General features: G+C 33.4%; 1 protein-coding gene across 1 annotated transcript; it reads right to left on the bottom strand.

Annotated features, from left to right (window-relative positions):
• Positions 1 to 131: 131 nt before the first annotated feature.
• LOC134852894 (translocon-associated protein subunit beta-like) lies at positions 132 to 1,835 on the bottom strand. The gene is made up of 2 exons (XM_063868749.1): positions 1,507 to 1,835; positions 132 to 1,157 (listed from the first exon to the last, which is right to left on the bottom strand). Exons 1-2 carry the CDS (start codon positions 1,823 to 1,825, stop codon positions 901 to 903), a joined length of 576 nt encoding a protein of 191 aa, XP_063724819.1. The 5' UTR covers positions 1,826 to 1,835; the 3' UTR covers positions 132 to 900.
• Positions 1,836 to 16,685: the final 14,850 nt, after the last annotated feature.

Raw genomic sequence — 16,685 nt, 5'->3', positions numbered from 1 at the left:
CTTCTACCCTCTCGGCGCAAACACGAGCCGTTGCTTTTTCGACCTGGCTGAAACTAAATGTTTTTTTTCTAGCAGGCGGACTTACCCCTTGTAAGGTTTAAATTGTTTTACTCTGTGAATCAGATAAGAAACCGAGCAATAATAATCTATTCAGCAGTATAAACTCAATGATAACAATCCAAATACAATAATTGCCTTCCATGTATTTACGCCACATACCAACATCAATTTTCAAGTTATGCCAAGTCAATCAACAAAAATCGAAATAATATCAAATATCACTTTGATAGTTTTACAACACTTGGAGAACATAATATTTTATTACCGCACTTACCTCAGTTGTAACACTGATTGCCACCATAAGGAAGATATTTTTATAACAATAATTAAATATATCAAAGGAATGAAAGCAAAAACTATTTACACAATACCTCAACCATATCTATTACATTTGGTCAAATACAACAAAAAAGATAGCAATTTCAGTTCAAACCGAAACTCAATATCCTTTAATTTGTACGATGAAGCAAACGATAGGCTTAAATTTTTAAACACATGTATTGATACTTTCTCCTTTAAACCCCCCAGTTCGTCTGTAAATCGTTTACTTCTCACCAAAAAAGGTACTTTTTACACGACGGCCAATTTCATGTACATGAGAGAATTTTTTTTTACCACATGAGAGTAAGTGTTTCACATGGAAAGACTTTAATTTATCTTCAAATATTCTTATGGTAATCGAAAACATAAGTCTTGCTTCGTTAAACTAGCGTTGTTTTTCAATCAATTGATAATTTTAGGAAGAAAATTTTGATACACCAGTTGTTCTTGTTTTCTTTTTACTGCATTATTGATTTAAAAGGAGAAAGGTTCCACACGAAATTAATCATTTAATGATTTCTATGCACTCTTCGATTTCTTCACGCAGTACTTAGCGTAGCTTCTATACCAGAAGAAGCCCGGCATCAGAATACAAGGCAAACTCATGCCAGCAAAGTAGAGCCAGTCTTTGGCGTGAGCTGTGAAATACCGCTCGTATTCTGCCAGTGAGTACACAACCACTTCCCCTGGGGCACTGGTGTAGCCTATTTGGGGGTTCTTTCCTATCTGCTGCTGCGAAGAGTAGGATACCTGGGCGTAAGTGAAGTTGAACCGACCTGAAAGAAATCATCATCATCAACTTCAGCATCATTATTTCAGACACAACAAATAACTGTTCTATTAGCCTTAAACCTGGACCGGGTCTGTAGCAGAGACTTCACGACATTTAGCCAGACCTAAATCTGCGATCTTGTTGCTCGCCAAGAAACATATTGGAAATTTAATTGGACAAAGACTTTTCTTTTGTTAATTAAATTTAAGTTTAAAGCAATATCTTTAAACAAGTGCTTGTAAAATACTGTATTACTGTAGCAGCACTAAATTTTCTTTAAAAAGCGGTTCCAAATTATTCTTCAATTGCGGCTTAATGATGGTTTCCTGAGCCCAAATACTTCGAGTACTAACCAGGGTTTTGTGGAATCAACACTACCGAATGGGAGACATTGCTGCCGGGACCGATTCGTTCATACTTGACCTTGGTCAAGCCGGCTGCTATTTTGAAGTCGCTCATCGCAAAAGTATTGTCCAGAAGTTCAACATCAAATGCCGATCCAGAACCCACATTGAAGATGGAATACTTGACATTCAGTTGTTTATTTTGGAAGATCAGGCTGTTTAACACTTCTTTATGCGCAATAAGTCGAGGCAAGTTGTCAGAGTTTTGAGAGGTTACACAGAACACTGTCAAACATGCCGTAGCAATAAATACGGACATTATCCCCATTTCGAAGTCTAAAAAAAAACAATTTTCAAAACCAAATCGAATAAAAAATTTTCCACATTATTTCAACAAAATTGCCATTGTTTCTTAATTTTCTGGAAAAAAAACTTGCGAGCGAAACTGAATAAACAATGCAAAATTCAACGTTTATACTTGACTGGGTCAATCCAAACAATGGGTATTTCAATTCTGCTGAGAAATCTAACACTTGCGCTACAGAACAAGAAAGCCGCTATGTTAGAAAATCGAAAAAAAATTCGAAAATGGCGAAAACTAGATCTATCAAAAAAGGCTAGTTTTCAGATTAAAAAACATCACAACACAAAATAATGAGAAATAAGCGAAGGGAGAAAATTTACCAAACGGTAGCAAAGCCGAAAAATACCTTGGCAGAAACCCTTTTAGCTGAAAAAAAATAATTAACAAGTTATTAAGTCCACTTTACCCTCAAAACACAGATATTCACACACTGAAAGAGTCAAAATGGCCATTAAACCGATGTAATATAGGCCAAGTCCTATCAAGCCGAAAGTAAAGGAAAAAAATTGTTGTCATGAAAAACTTCCATTAGGATTTTTTTGCATTTCGTGCGATCCAGATATAATCTTGCGCTCATAAGCGTGTTTTCTCATTCTTTTAAGAAATGAAACTGATATAAAAAAACAGTCAAAAGACACTTGGAAAAATGTCAAGGAACAAGAAAAGCAATAAAAACGATTGCTTGTTTCTGATGTATTTTCAAATTAAAATCTTACCTTGAAGCGCTTTGAATTGCAATGAATTATTTAAAAAAAAATAGACGTCCTCACTTCAAAGAAAGTGAACGAATCATAAAAAATTTGCAAATTACAACCCGATCACAACAAAACACAGCCAACAGACAGTTGGAAGAGAGCCAATGCACTCAAAAAAACAGGGAAACACTGACATGGTTTTTTGAAAAATTTCAGCTTTCGAAAAAATATATATATATATGGCATTAAAACTTGTACATGACATTGATACATGGCGTTAAAGAACAATTTATGATCAATACTTTTCGATAAAATTAACCCATATTGAGAAAACTCGATCGATTTACTAAATTTTTTCTGCTGTAAAATCTGAAACCCACTTACGAAATTATAAATGAATCACGTTTTTCGTGGCCTTCATAACTTTTGCTGTTTGATAGTAGCAGAGAATTCACGAAAATAAGCCAGACCTAAATCTGCGATCTTGATGCTTGCCAAGAAAAATATTGGAATTTTAATTGGACAAAGATTTTTATTTTGATAATTAAATTTAAGTTTGAAGCAAAATCTTTAAACAAGTGCTTGTAAAATACTGTATTAATGTAGCAGCAATAAGTATTCTTTAAGAAGCGGTTCCAAATTGTTCTTCAATTGTGGCTTAATGATAGTTTCCTGAACCCAAAGGCTTAGAGTACTCACCAGTGTTTTGCAGAATCAACACTACCGACTGGGAGACATTGCTGCCGGGACCGATTCGTTCATACTTGACCTTGGTCAAGCCGGCTGCTATTTTGAAGTCGCTCATCGCAAAAGTATTGTCCAGAAGTTCAACATCAAATGCCGATCCAGAACCTACATTGAAGATGGAATACTTGACATTCAGTTGTTTATTTTGGAAGATCAGGCTGTTTAACACTTCTTTATGCGCAATAAGCCGAGGCAAAACAGACAATCGAAAATTTAGAAAATCGAAAAAAAATCGAAATGGCGAAAACTAGATCTATCAAAAAATAAGGCTAGTTTTCAGATTAAAAAACAACACAACACAAACAATATAATGTGAAATAAGCGAAGGGAGAAAATTTATTAAAGGGTAACAAAGCCGAAAACTACCTTGGCAGAAACCCTTTTAGCTGAAAAAAAATAATTAACAAGACTCAAGTTATTAAGTCCACTTCACCTTCAAAACAGACATTCACACACTGAAAGACTCGTTGAAAGAATCAAAATGGCCATTAAACCGATATAATATAGGCCCAGTCCTATCAAGTCGAAAGTAAAGGAAACAAAAAAAATTGTTGTCATGAAAAACTTCCATTAAGATTTTTAGCATTTCGTGCGATCCAGATATAATCTTGTGCTCATAAGCGTGTTTTCTCATTCTTTTAAGAAATAAAACTGATATAAAAAACAGTCAAAAGACAGTTGGAAAAATGTCAAGGAACAAGAAAAGCAATAAAAACGATTGCTTGTTTATGATGTATTTTCAAATTAAAATCTTACCTTGAAGCGCTTTGAATTTCAAGGAAATATTTCAAAAAAAAATAGACGCCTTCACTTCAAAGAAAATGAACGAATCATGAAAAATTTGCAAATTACAAGCCAATCACAACAAAACACAGCCAACAGACAGTTGGAAGAGAGCCAATGCACTAAAAAAAACATGGAAACACTGACATGGTTTTTTGAAAAATTTCAGCTTTCGAAAAAAATATATATATGGCATTAAAACTCATACATGACATTGATACATGGCGTTAAAGAACAATTTATGATCGATACTTTTCGATAAAATTAACCCATATTGAGAAAACTCGATCGATTTATTAATTTTTTTCTGCTGTAAAATCTGAAACCCACTTTCGAAATTATAAATGGATCACGTTTTTCCTGGCCTTCATAACTTTTGCTGTTTGATAGTGGAGTTTGCCTTCCTTTTATCAAAGGAAATGAACTGAACTGAAGAAGAAATCAAATCAAAGCGCAAAAAAACATGAGCATGAACAAATTTTTAGACTTTTCTGAAAAAAAACTATCATGACCTATAAAAGTCTTCAATACGCTCATAAAAAAAGCAACAAAACTACATGAAAATCAGTTAAGTGTTCTTTCTATTAAGAGAGGAGAGGAACTTTGTATTCGGGGGTGAGTCTCGTTTTAATTTTACTTTTTTTCCACGCATCAGTAGCTACAAATAATCATCAGAATCAATCGAGCGATATATCAAATTAGAGCCTTTTAATAGTGACTCAAACAACGTTAAAATTTTTTTTTAAATTGGCCCAGTTTCGAGAAAAAACGGGTTACCTGTTTTTGAATTTTGAGCGAGTAAACCAATCGAGTAACGTTCTCTATAAAAGCATTTAACCTTTATTTACGTTTTGAGGCTAAGAAAACTTGATTTTATTAAGAAAAAACTTTGTGGATATATGGCATTAAAACTCGTACATGACATTGATACATGGCCTTAAAGAACAATTTTTGATCGATACTTTTTGATAAAATTAACCCATATTGAGAAAACTCGATCAATTGGTTAAATTTTTTCTGCTGTAAAATCTGAAAGATAAAAACCACTTTCGCAATTATAAATGGTTCACGTTTTTGTGGCCTTCATAAGTTTTGCTGTTCGATAGTGGAGTTTGCCTTCCTTTTATCAAAGGAAATAAACTGAACTTAAAAAGAAATCAAATCAAAGCGCAAAAAAACATGAGCATGAACAAATTTTTACTTTTCTGAAAAAACGATCATGACCTATAAAAGTCTTCAATACGCTCACAAAAAAAAACAAAAACAACATGAAAATCAAATAAGTTTCCCTTTTATTGAAAGTGAAGAGGAACTTTGTATTCGGGGGTGTGTTGTTTTATTTTTACTTTTGTTTTCCACGCATCAGTGGCTACAAATAATCATCAGATTCAATCGAATGATATATCATTTTAAAGCCTTTTAATAGTGACTCGAACAACATTAATTTTTTTCTAAAATTGGCCAAGTTTCGAGAAAAAAACGGGTTAACTATTTTTGAATTTGAGCTGAATTTTGAGCAATTAAACCAATCGAGTAACGTTCTCTATAAAAGCATTTAATCTTTATTTAGGTTTTGAGGCTAAGAAAGCTTGATTTTACTGAGAAAAAATTTTGTGGAAGTTTTAATTAGCGCTTCCAAGGCAATAAAATTTTAAAAAAAATAATGAACAAAATATTTTTTTGTGTGTTTGTTCATTTTTGAATAAAAATGATCTTTATTGTGTCTAAATCACTAACTTTCAAAGCAATTGTATAATTCTCTTATCACACTACGCTTTAAAAGTGCAAACAAATTTGAAGAAAAAAAAACTATCTGTGTTTTTCTTTCATGAATGGTCGGAACATTCTGTGCTACTTGCACAGCAACCGACTATCTTTGTTTGTATACGAAATATGAATAGCCATCAATTAAGAAAAGAGCCACTAAACTGATTCGGACTAAATCTTGGAACATATCAGTTGATAGTTTATTTCAAAAAAAAATGACTGGAAAAAAAAGCCGTAAGAAAACTGTGCATATTTTTTGCAAAAACTTTAGTCGGTTTTCAGTTGTCCGATCTTTCTAAAATGCACTAGATTAACTTGTTACTGACAACAACTTGGAAAAATGTTGTCTGAGTTGTCCTGCAGTTGGCACACTTCGCGCCGACAACTACCAAGGTAGTTTCCAAATAGCCGTGACACGGAACTGAAAAGCACGCAACATGTATGACCCAATTGCACTTTGAGTTGTCTCACTGCCCAATTTTTATTTGTTCACAATTGTCTCTTGTATCAAAATATCCGTAAATGACAGTTTGTTTTATTAGAGTGAAAAAATAAGGAATTAGTCGAAATGAGAAAACCGTTGCTCATGCCTTTCGGCAATAAAATAATTCTCAATTTTATGCTTTTTTTAAAATTTTGACCAAAACGAAACTTATTAGATTTCATACTTGTCAGACATGTCGTTCAAACGATATGGCAATTAGGCTAACAAAATTGACACACAGAGACAGCTAGAAACCATCCTGAAACATTTCAAAACAGGCGAAACGGAGGGTGTCTTCATTTGCCATATGAACAGAAATGTCTTTCGGAGGGAATTTTTGGAATAGAGAAAAATTCTTAGAATAACTCACGGGAAACTGGAGAACAACATGAAAATAAATATGAAATCAATTGAGTAAACCTTTAAATTGAAAAGGGGACAATCTTATCTGCTTCAAAGCAAACAGTTTTTGGACCACAAGTAATGATTAAAACACGGACAAAATCAAAGAGAAAATAGCAAACGGACAGTTGGAAAATACTCAATCAACTTTACTAAGCGCTCATTGCGGGTTGAATGCTTAGTAATTTTATTCTAAGTTATAAGTCTCACCTTAAATCGTCAAATTGTCTTGACAAAAAGTAGAGTAGAAACAATAGTTAGAAAGGTATGAATTAATTAGTTGGTTAAATACAGAGCACTGGGTAATTAGATTATATAAGCGAATCGAACAGCTTAAAGAAATATACCTATGAGGGGAGGTTGAGTTAATCTTATTTTGTTCATCAATATTTTATCTTCTTACTAAGGTCGATGACTGATTAGTATGAATGGGTCGCCCTTGGTTGTGTCCACTTCGGCACTCCGTCTTTGCCGTAGTCCTTTGGGTACTTGTAGTCCAGACTTCCTCAGGTGTGGGTCTCTCGAGTATCTCGATTTATAATTTTATCGAACTTTAAAAGAGAATTTATTCTCTATTTTATTTGTGAAAAAAGGCTAGTTTAATTTTATTGTAAAGGCAGAAAAGAAAAATTATTTATTTTGAAAAGGTCTGACTGAAGAGATCTAACTTGCTGCTTACTGAGCAAAAAGAAACACTGAAGATTTCAGGCCAGTCCTTTTGCTCGTAAGCATAAACCGGCGGCTGATTCAATCTTTAATTATTCGGGTTTCACCTGCTCCTTTGTTCTCCCTTTCTAATAAGGGAATTTTCAACGAGTTTTTATTTGATTTTTTCAAATCAAATATCTTTAACTTATTAGTCCCCTTTGATAAAAACCGCAGCCTTCAGTTTGTCTTATTAAAAATTCATATTACTCTCTCTGATGCATCATATTGCAGGTGCATCTCTGCTTAATCAAAGCAAGGAGAATTTCAGTGCAGCCGGCAAGACTGCTAAATATTTATCCAGTTTGTTTCAAGTTAAGTTAAAAGGGACGTATTAATAATCGCCGCCCTTTTAAAATATTGAGCATGAAAAAATAAGAAAAATTGGACAAGTATTTAAAAAGGAGTGGATTTTCAAAACAAGATTTTATATTCCTAATAAGAGTAAATCAGTCAATATCTGATTTAGTGAAAAGAAGCTTTGATTTAAATGGCATGCTCCAATTTAGATGGCACGCTCCGTTAAATAAACAATTAAGACAATGGTCTTTTGTCTGTGTAGTATTTCTCAATACTACAACTCACCCCTTTTTTTAAGAAAATTAAGCTGTTCGATTCTTACAGTTACCATGGTGAAAATTTAAACACTTTAATGGTTAAATACTATAGTTATAAAATTTAAAAAGAACATCAAATGAAAAAGTTATAAGGATAGGGTAGGTTTTATCTAGAGCTTCCTTCCGGCTTCTAGCTCCACGTTGTATGATCTGAGGATCGCTATCTTCCTCTGTGAAGCCTCGAGTTTTTGTTGCAACTTCACGATTTTCTTCTTTTTGATTTTGTTCTGATTCGTAGTCTGCTCATTCCGTCCGTAAATTCTTGAATGTCGTCCTGTTCTTCCTGTCTGTTTTTTACATGGTTCGGAAAAGCAGTTATTCCCTCAAACGGGATGGTGACTTGCGTGCCTCCTGCCTTGAGGATGTAGCGGTGTTCCTCCCTCTTCTTTAATTTCCAGAAGTTGGTTTCGTTCTTTATAACCACTTCTTGCTGGGTTATGAAATCGATAGGCATCATCGCCTTTTCCATTGTCGTTGAGTTGACGACTTCAATGAACGATGGCAGTTTCCATCTGTTATAATTTTCCTTTATTGAGTACTTTAAACTCGATATATTTTGGATTTTCCGTATCCAATTTGGTTTCTCTGCACTTCTGCAGCTCCAATCTTTGAGTCAAACTGGGAAAATTCCGAGGGTTCTTATTTAATCCGTCGTCCATTGACAAAGATTGTATTGCTACAGGTTTTCGTTGTTTCTTCCTGAGAGGCAGCTTTCTTTTAAACTCCTCTGGTGCTGGGTCTGCATTTCTGCAGTTCCAGTTTAAAATTGGGTCATATTCCATTTTGCTAAACATCAATATAAAATGACCAAATATTCAAAATCCCGAATTACATTCGGATATTCAGGCTAATTATGAACTGTTTGAACAATGAAGGACAAAGTGTAAAATTGTATATATATAAAAGGTGGAACATATAATCTTGTGGTTTCACACAAACCCACCACGGAAAACAAATGAAGAAAAACGATCATGGTGTTTATTAACCACAGGAATAAAGCACTTTAAAACACTGAGTTAAGCTCAGATATGAAACTTAAAGCAAAAATGCAAATGTAGTTAAAGCAAAAAATTGAAATTTGGGCATTAATTAACCCCTAATCTTAAATGTATGTCCACCTGGGGTCATCCACAGGCTTACCATGGGGGTCCCCTTTTATAGGTAAAAGGGACTAGAAAAAACCGGGGGGGGGGGGGTGGGTAAATAGTACATAATATAGCATATTTAAAGGGTATTTTGTGTTTACTGTTGTTTATAAAGATATATAAATTGTGAGCGAATTACTGAAGGGTTGAGGTCTTACCAAATGTGAAAGTGTAGAGGAATTGTATAATGACATCGGATAGTGTAGAGAATTAATTCCAGGGGTCGGAAAAATCACAAGGGATGTGGCATAAGGGACAAAATTTTGCAGTATTAGGGAGGCATCTTGTACAACTAAAGATACCTTGATGGCAATCAGTAAGATATTGATAGCTTGCCATACTTTGGGTCTGGGTACTTCCCCAATTTGCGCTTTGAACCATACTATCGCATGAACAACAAGGAGTAATATGAAAGTGATTGGGTATAATTTGGTACTTGGCAAATGGGGCATAAAATCTGTCCATATTTAGAAAAATGGGCTACAATTTGGTCATGACAGTCTATACAGATAAAGTGTGGTGGATGATGTGGCTCGTTATGATGTTGTTTCTTGAATTTGGTTTTGGTAAGTAGCAAATTGGGCAACAAAACAAAAAAATACTGGCTTGTTTATTAAATCAAATCTTAATATTCGAAACTCCCAGAAAAAAGATGACCTTAGAGCTCTTTGAATTTCTAGAACAATTGAAGATTGAAACTTCTTTGATTCATGTAACCCCAATTTGAGAAAACTGGAAAAATATGTAGAATTTTTGTTTCGCTGAGAAATCTGATTATTAAATTATACTTTCGAAACTAGAAACGACCACATTTTTCGTGACTTTACCTTTTTTGCTGTTCGATAGTGGAGTTTGCCTTCCTTTTAACCAAGGAAATGAACTGAATTTTAAACACAGAGGCGAAGCAGTGCTTCGCACCATGTGCAATACAATAAACAAAAAACATAATTTTATTTAAAAAAAAAAAACAAATTATAATTTCAAGTCTCCAATGAAACTACAATGAACAACACTAAGCTTACATCAACAATGAAAATTGCTTACAGCCCAAGAAAAATCAGTGATGTGGTCACTAAGCCGACAATCTTTGAGCAGACACCAGTGGAACCGAAAAAAAATTATTATTATTTTTTACGTCTTTCAAGTCCCTCCCTGAAAAACTAGTGAAAGTTGCTTGCAGCAAAATCCGTGATGTGGCAACTTAGCTGACAATACTTGACCAGCCACTTGAAAGTTCGAACACACAATTTTTAACGGAAAAAATGCAATTGCAGACTCGACCACAGACCTTATAGAAGGAATTTGGAAATTGAAATGAACCCGAAGAAGTGAATAGAATGGCCATTCTAACTGGTTCAACTGATTTTGTGAAATTAGTAGTTAACCCGAAAAAAGTCTATACTCCTATTTGAAATTCTAATCGCAAGCGTTAAAAATAAAAAACGAAACAAAAATCATCAGGATCTATGAAAGAAACTACCTTCATTAACGACCTTTCGAATAAATAACAGAACTGCATTAGAAAATAATTTTTTCTTAATTCTAAGATCTCTGAGCTCTCTAAACCGAGTTGTAAGACTGATAATCAAAGGCTGAATCGAAGATAAATAAATTAACTATGGCTAAAGTTTTTTTAACCATTTCAAAATTAGTTGAAACAGAAAAAACTAAGAGCAAATAAAAACAAAATAAGCTGACAAAACATCAGCAGTACAAATAAAAACAAGAGCAAAAAACGTTCAAACTTAAATTACATGCACCTATAGAAATGTTTCAAACACTTAACACAAAAAAAAAAGATACACGGGAACTAGTTTTTATTTCAAGAAAAATTTTTAAAATATATAAGACAAATATATAAATTTTTAAATATGTTAAAAGGATCGAATGGAAGTAATAGAGATGTCAGTGATAATATTAGTGAAAGTGGCGATAAGCATACAGATCTACAGACAATTGCAAACGACTTCAACAACTTTTTTGGACAAATTGCAGATAAATTGGTGAAACAGTTATCAACTCCTGAATTAGAAATTAGAATTAAGGAGCCAATTGTATCAATATACCTAAAACCAGTTAATGAAAACGAAATTGCCTCAATTCTATCCGATTTAAAATCAAAAGCCTCCGTAGGGCTAGAAGATGTTAGTAATAATATTCTGAAAGCATGTGCGTATGCAATTATACCAAGCTTAACAATACTGATCAATGCTTCCATTAAGCAAGCAATCTTTCCCACCGAGTTATTCCAATCAAAAATACTGCCATTTCACAAGGATGGATCCAAATAAGATTTAAACAATTACAGGCCAATTGCTTTGCTTCTGACGTTAGGTAAAATTTTCGAACGTTTGATGTTCAACCGAATATATAATTATTTAGCGCAATTTAACTTCATATACTGTAAATAGTTTGGATACAGAATCAAACACAACACCATTGATGCCATCGCCGAGATTACCAAAAAATTGCGCCTTTCAAATAAGAAATTCATTCCATCAATATTCCTTGAATTAAAGAAGGCCTTTGATACCCGAAATCATGATATCTTAATTAAAAAATTGCCATATTATGGTCTTGTAGGTAAATGTCTACAATGGATAGTGAGCTATTTGTCAAATTGTAAACAATGTGTAGAGATATCTGGTGTGCGATCAAATTTTCTAACAATGAACAGCGGTGTTCCACAAGGATCCATTTTAGGTCCACTTCTCCTTCTTTTATATGTCAATGATCTACCAAACGTTGTCAATAACTCGGAAGTATACTTGTTTGCCGATGATACCACTTTAGTAGCAATAGATCGATCACTCGAAAAACTGAGTGATGACTTTAATGCAGTTGCGAAATGGCTTGCCGCTAATAGGCTCACTTAACATGAAAAAAACAGTTCAAATAAATTTCACTAGGAAAAGCGCTTCTAATGAAACAATATTATATGATGGCAAAAACTTATCGTCAGAAATATATTGGAAATACTTAGGTATTAACGTTGATTTCAAAATTGGATTTTCTAATCATATTGATTTTGTCAGAAAAAAATTACGAAAACAATGTGGAATAATTGCTAAAACAAGGCATTACGTGCCGAGCTCTGTTATGTTTAGGTATTATGAATCGAACATTAGGTCTATCATTCAGTATGGAATTTTAGTGTACGGATGCACAAGCTACAATGCATTACTTTCGCTTTTTGAATTACAGAAAAAAATTATCCGACTCATTTCTTTTTGAAACAATTGCGAAAGCGTGTCAGATATATTCGTTAAGCACAAAATACTTACAGTTCATGAATTGTATATTTATGAGTGTTTCAAGTTTCTATTAAGGTCACTATCGAACCTGCATTCAGAAAATTATCTCAACTCGCTTTTTACTTTTGATAATTCTATTAAAAGAACCAGATGATCGGAAAAGAATTTACTGAAAATATGTAAGCCAAAATCCCGAATAGAAAATCACTCTTTAACTAAACGGGGAACCAAACTTTTTAATATTTTTCAGGAAAACGGAATTATGCCAATTAATTCGCAGTCTCTAAATGCAAGCCAGGTGCTTACGGTAGCTCACAAATTAAAGTATTTATACATTTTAGGAAATAATGAGTTAACAAATTTTATTTTCGATAAATAATCACAGAATGTCTAATCAATAGTACCATATTTTTATTTACCAAAAATTTTATTGGTTAACCTGTATCAGACTTCAATTATGGGCTGCGAATCCATGCTGAAAACATGAAGCTCCAAATCCTTGTAGTTTTCGAGATAATCGCATTTTTTAAAAAAAATGAAATTTCCAAAATTACTAAGAAAAAAAAATTTTCAAATTTTTATTACGATTCTTGGTTTTAACTGATCCTCACTAAGCTAAGCTGCAATCATGATCCGGATCCTCTAAATAAATTCTCGAAAAAAAAATGTTTTCGAAAGAAGTGGAAAAAAAACTAATTGAAAAAATTTTCATTTTTTTTTTAAATTTAAATACTTTTTATTTATAGTTATTATACTTTTCGTCTCTTACTACTACCAGGGTAGACATCAAGCGGGCAATTATTATGCCCTTGGTCTATCCTCTTCAGATATGTTATACAAAATGTCAGATAAATTCAATGATGACTATTAAAAATGTGTTTCTTCATTTTCTGTATTTTTGCATTTAATTGTCTGAAGAAATAAATTCTTTCTTCTTTCTTTCTTTCTTTCTAAAAAACCAATATGCACAATCTAATTTTTATGATAAAAGCTGACGAACAAAAGTTCTAAATTATTTCAAACAGAGAAAACTAAGAGGAAAATCACGAAAATGGTCAGCAAAAAATCTTAACAAAAGCGTTATGACCTGTAAAATTTTTTGACATCTGAACTTTTTTTATATGAAAAACTACTATGCTCAACATAAATATTATGATATAAACAAACATTCTAAATCATTTCAAACACACAAAGCGAAGAGCAAAATCATAACAAAAAAGGCTAACCAAAAATAAAAAAAAAGCGTTATGACCTGAACGCCTTATAAAAACCGTTATGACGTAATGCCGCGCAGTTTACCCCCAGATCAAGTAGAGGAGCCAGGACCATATTGAGGTTCCATAAAGCAAGATGAACTTTTCACAGACTTACACGAAAATTTATTTAAGGTGGAAATAGTCTAGTTCCAGATTACAAGTGCTCTTATTTTCACACGAAAAAATTAACACAGCGACGTGGTGAAGCTTCGCATCATTTGCGATAAAATACAACAAAGACGCTTAGTTGAAAACAAATCCAAAATCGTCGAAAACACCTGCGCAGAAAATATTTCAGTAAAAAAAAATCAAGAAGACTCAAAAACAATTTTTCAGTACCCCTTCCACTTAACACACACACACGCACACACACACACACACACACAAGCTCTCTTGCTTATCAAACGACGCGATTCGAGACCACTAAGGCGAAACCTATGAAGCCGAAGAACAACCAAGAGGCAAAAACGGAAAAATTAACTTAGCACAAATCAAGTGGGTAAACTTAAAACCAACATAACTTATTTTCAAACAGGACGGATATTGAAAATTCAAACAAAAGAAATGTGCTGTTTCAGTATTTCCAACAGACGCTACCAGGATATGAATCCAGGACATGACTACTGGGAGAAGGTTAGTATTTGTAACAGGGCTTGTGTGCTTGGCACATGGGGCTGTCACAACAAACAGGTTTCGAGTTCGATGGTGTTGTCTTTGCTGCAGTTGTTCATCTCTTCGTATTTTGTGCATTTTTTTCCAAAAACATGAAAAATTGATTTTTTGCTCCCTCTTTTAGCCGCTGAACAATTTTCACTATAATTGCAAGTCTAGAAAAAGAAAATTTCTTCTAAGACCTTCTTCCTTGATCTCCCTAATTGAAATAGAGAACAGAGCGAGGATTCTGTGCAAGTAGGCACACCTATTAAACTGCTATCATATCTGCCCAGCAACAATTTGACAATAACAATTTGACAATAACAGAAAAAATATATCTATATGCACATCGGGAGCGTTAAAATTCTCAAAAAATCGAGATGTTTTGTATCTTTCATTGTTGACAAAATCCACTTAAGAATCAGTTTCTGTACATTTTCCAACTCAGTCATTATTTTTTTCTTCAGGCCATAACATGAACTTCCGTACAGAAAGTTTGGCACTATCATTCACTTGTACGAATTGAGTTTTGTTTTCCAACAAAGGTTAGACACATTTCTTTTGTTTAAAAAGAAAACTCGTAGCCTTTCAACAAGCTTTTCCGATATTTTGGTTCCATTTGAAAACATCGAGCCCAACTCAGATTGTGTAAACTCGTTTCCGTTTATATGTTTACCAAAAAAAACTCTTCTCGCTACAGTTAATCGCAACCTGTGCACATGTTGAAAGGCATTTGATTAATTTCCGACTACTCCAAAAGTGCGTTCAAATCTTTCTCAACTCAGATTCCGAAACGACACTAATAAACTTTGCATCATAGCCAAACATAAGAGGAAAAAGAATTTTACATTTTCCTCTAATCCCGGTATGAAACAATTTTTAAAAGAACACCATGGTCCATACGGTCAAACGCTTTGCAGTAATCGAGGAAAATAGTATCAACTTCTTCTGAATTTCAATACCATTGGATACTTTTTTGAAGAAAGTTAATAACTGAACTATTGTAGACCGGTTCTTTCGGAAGCCCAAATGGGAGCTATGAAAAAGCTTCGAATAATAGTAATATAATCGCTTGACTAAAATTCTCTTCAAATCCGCGAGGGAACAGATAGAAGGGACACAGGCCGATAATTTGATATCTCACAATTATCATTATTTTTATAAAGCGCTAACACTGTTGCAGCTTTCTAAAAATTGGGAGAACCACTTGTTTGGAAATTTTTACGAAACAGCTGTGTTATCGATACAGTAATACAAAGTTTACCAAAAAGAAAATGTGTTAAAGCGTCAGGTCCTTTACTTTTTGTTAATATTCAAGTTTTTGCAAATTACCATTACTTCTTTAGTTTCTACGTGTATTTCTCCTAGAACGGGAAAAATTGAACGTACATCATTCTTAGATTCAAACACAGTCAATTTGCTATAAATCGAAGCGAAAACATTTACAAAATATCAGCTTTTTCTTTGTCAGAACCAGCAAAAAAAATCATTGTCAAGCATTTTCGTGGGTGAGTTTGATTTCCGAAAAACTCTGAAATACTGAACATAGCTAATCGATTATTGGAAACGAGTAATGAACGCAGGTACACATTAAAAAAACAACACTGGTTTTCTGAAAAAAACCTCAATTTTCGAATTTCAAAGAAAATAGATGCCATTTAGGCTCCTTGAAATTCTAGAACAATATATGATTGGCGCTTTTTTGATAACATGTACCCAACTTGAGAAAACCGGATCAATAGTTGAAGTTTTTATTCCGCTCGGACATCTTAAACTATTTATGTCACCTTCAGCCGATGAATTTCACTTGAACTCAAAAAATGCATTATATCTAAGTGCATCGCAGTAGTGCTGATTTAAATTATCCGGACAAAACGAACAAAACTTGAATTTTCAAACGCGTTTTTCTCAAATTGGGTTAAGATTAGACAAAAAGTGGAGAGAACAAGAGTTGCTTAGAGTTTTACCAGAATTAATACGGTGCCATTTTTTCTCCGAAATTCTCAACAAAAATTTTACTCCAACTGTTTCACGCTGAACCACTTTTTCCAAAAAACTGCACCATATTAATTTTGATGAAATTCTAAGCAACTTCTGTTCTGGTCACTTTTTGTGTAATCTTAACCCAATTTGAGAAAAACGCGTTTGAAAATTCAAGTTTTGTTCGTTTTGTCCGGATAATTTAAATCAGCACTGTATATCTACGTGCATCCTGAAAAAAAAATCAGCAAAGCCTATACAAGAGTCTTCACTACGTTCATTACTCTTAAAAAAGATTTGATGTGACTCTTTAAATGATAACTTTTCTTCATATT

This window comes from Symsagittifera roscoffensis, chromosome 8, assembly GCF_963678635.1.
Source record: "Symsagittifera roscoffensis chromosome 8, txSymRosc1.1, whole genome shotgun sequence".
In the NCBI taxonomy this organism is placed as follows: Eukaryota; Metazoa; Xenacoelomorpha; order Acoela; family Convolutidae; genus Symsagittifera; species Symsagittifera roscoffensis.
This window is presented reverse-complemented; position numbering and strand designations above follow the sequence as displayed.

Bases quoted from the DNA above. Each gene is read 5' to 3' on its own strand.
- LOC134852894 (XM_063868749.1), bottom strand. From the start codon at position 1,825: ATGGGGATAATGTCCGTATTTATTGCTACGGCATGTTTGACAGTGTTC. The intron at 1,158-1,506 runs GTTAGTACTCGA...GATTTCTTTCAG, and splicing joins GTTGATTCCACAAAACCCTG to GTCGGTTCAACTTCACTTAC.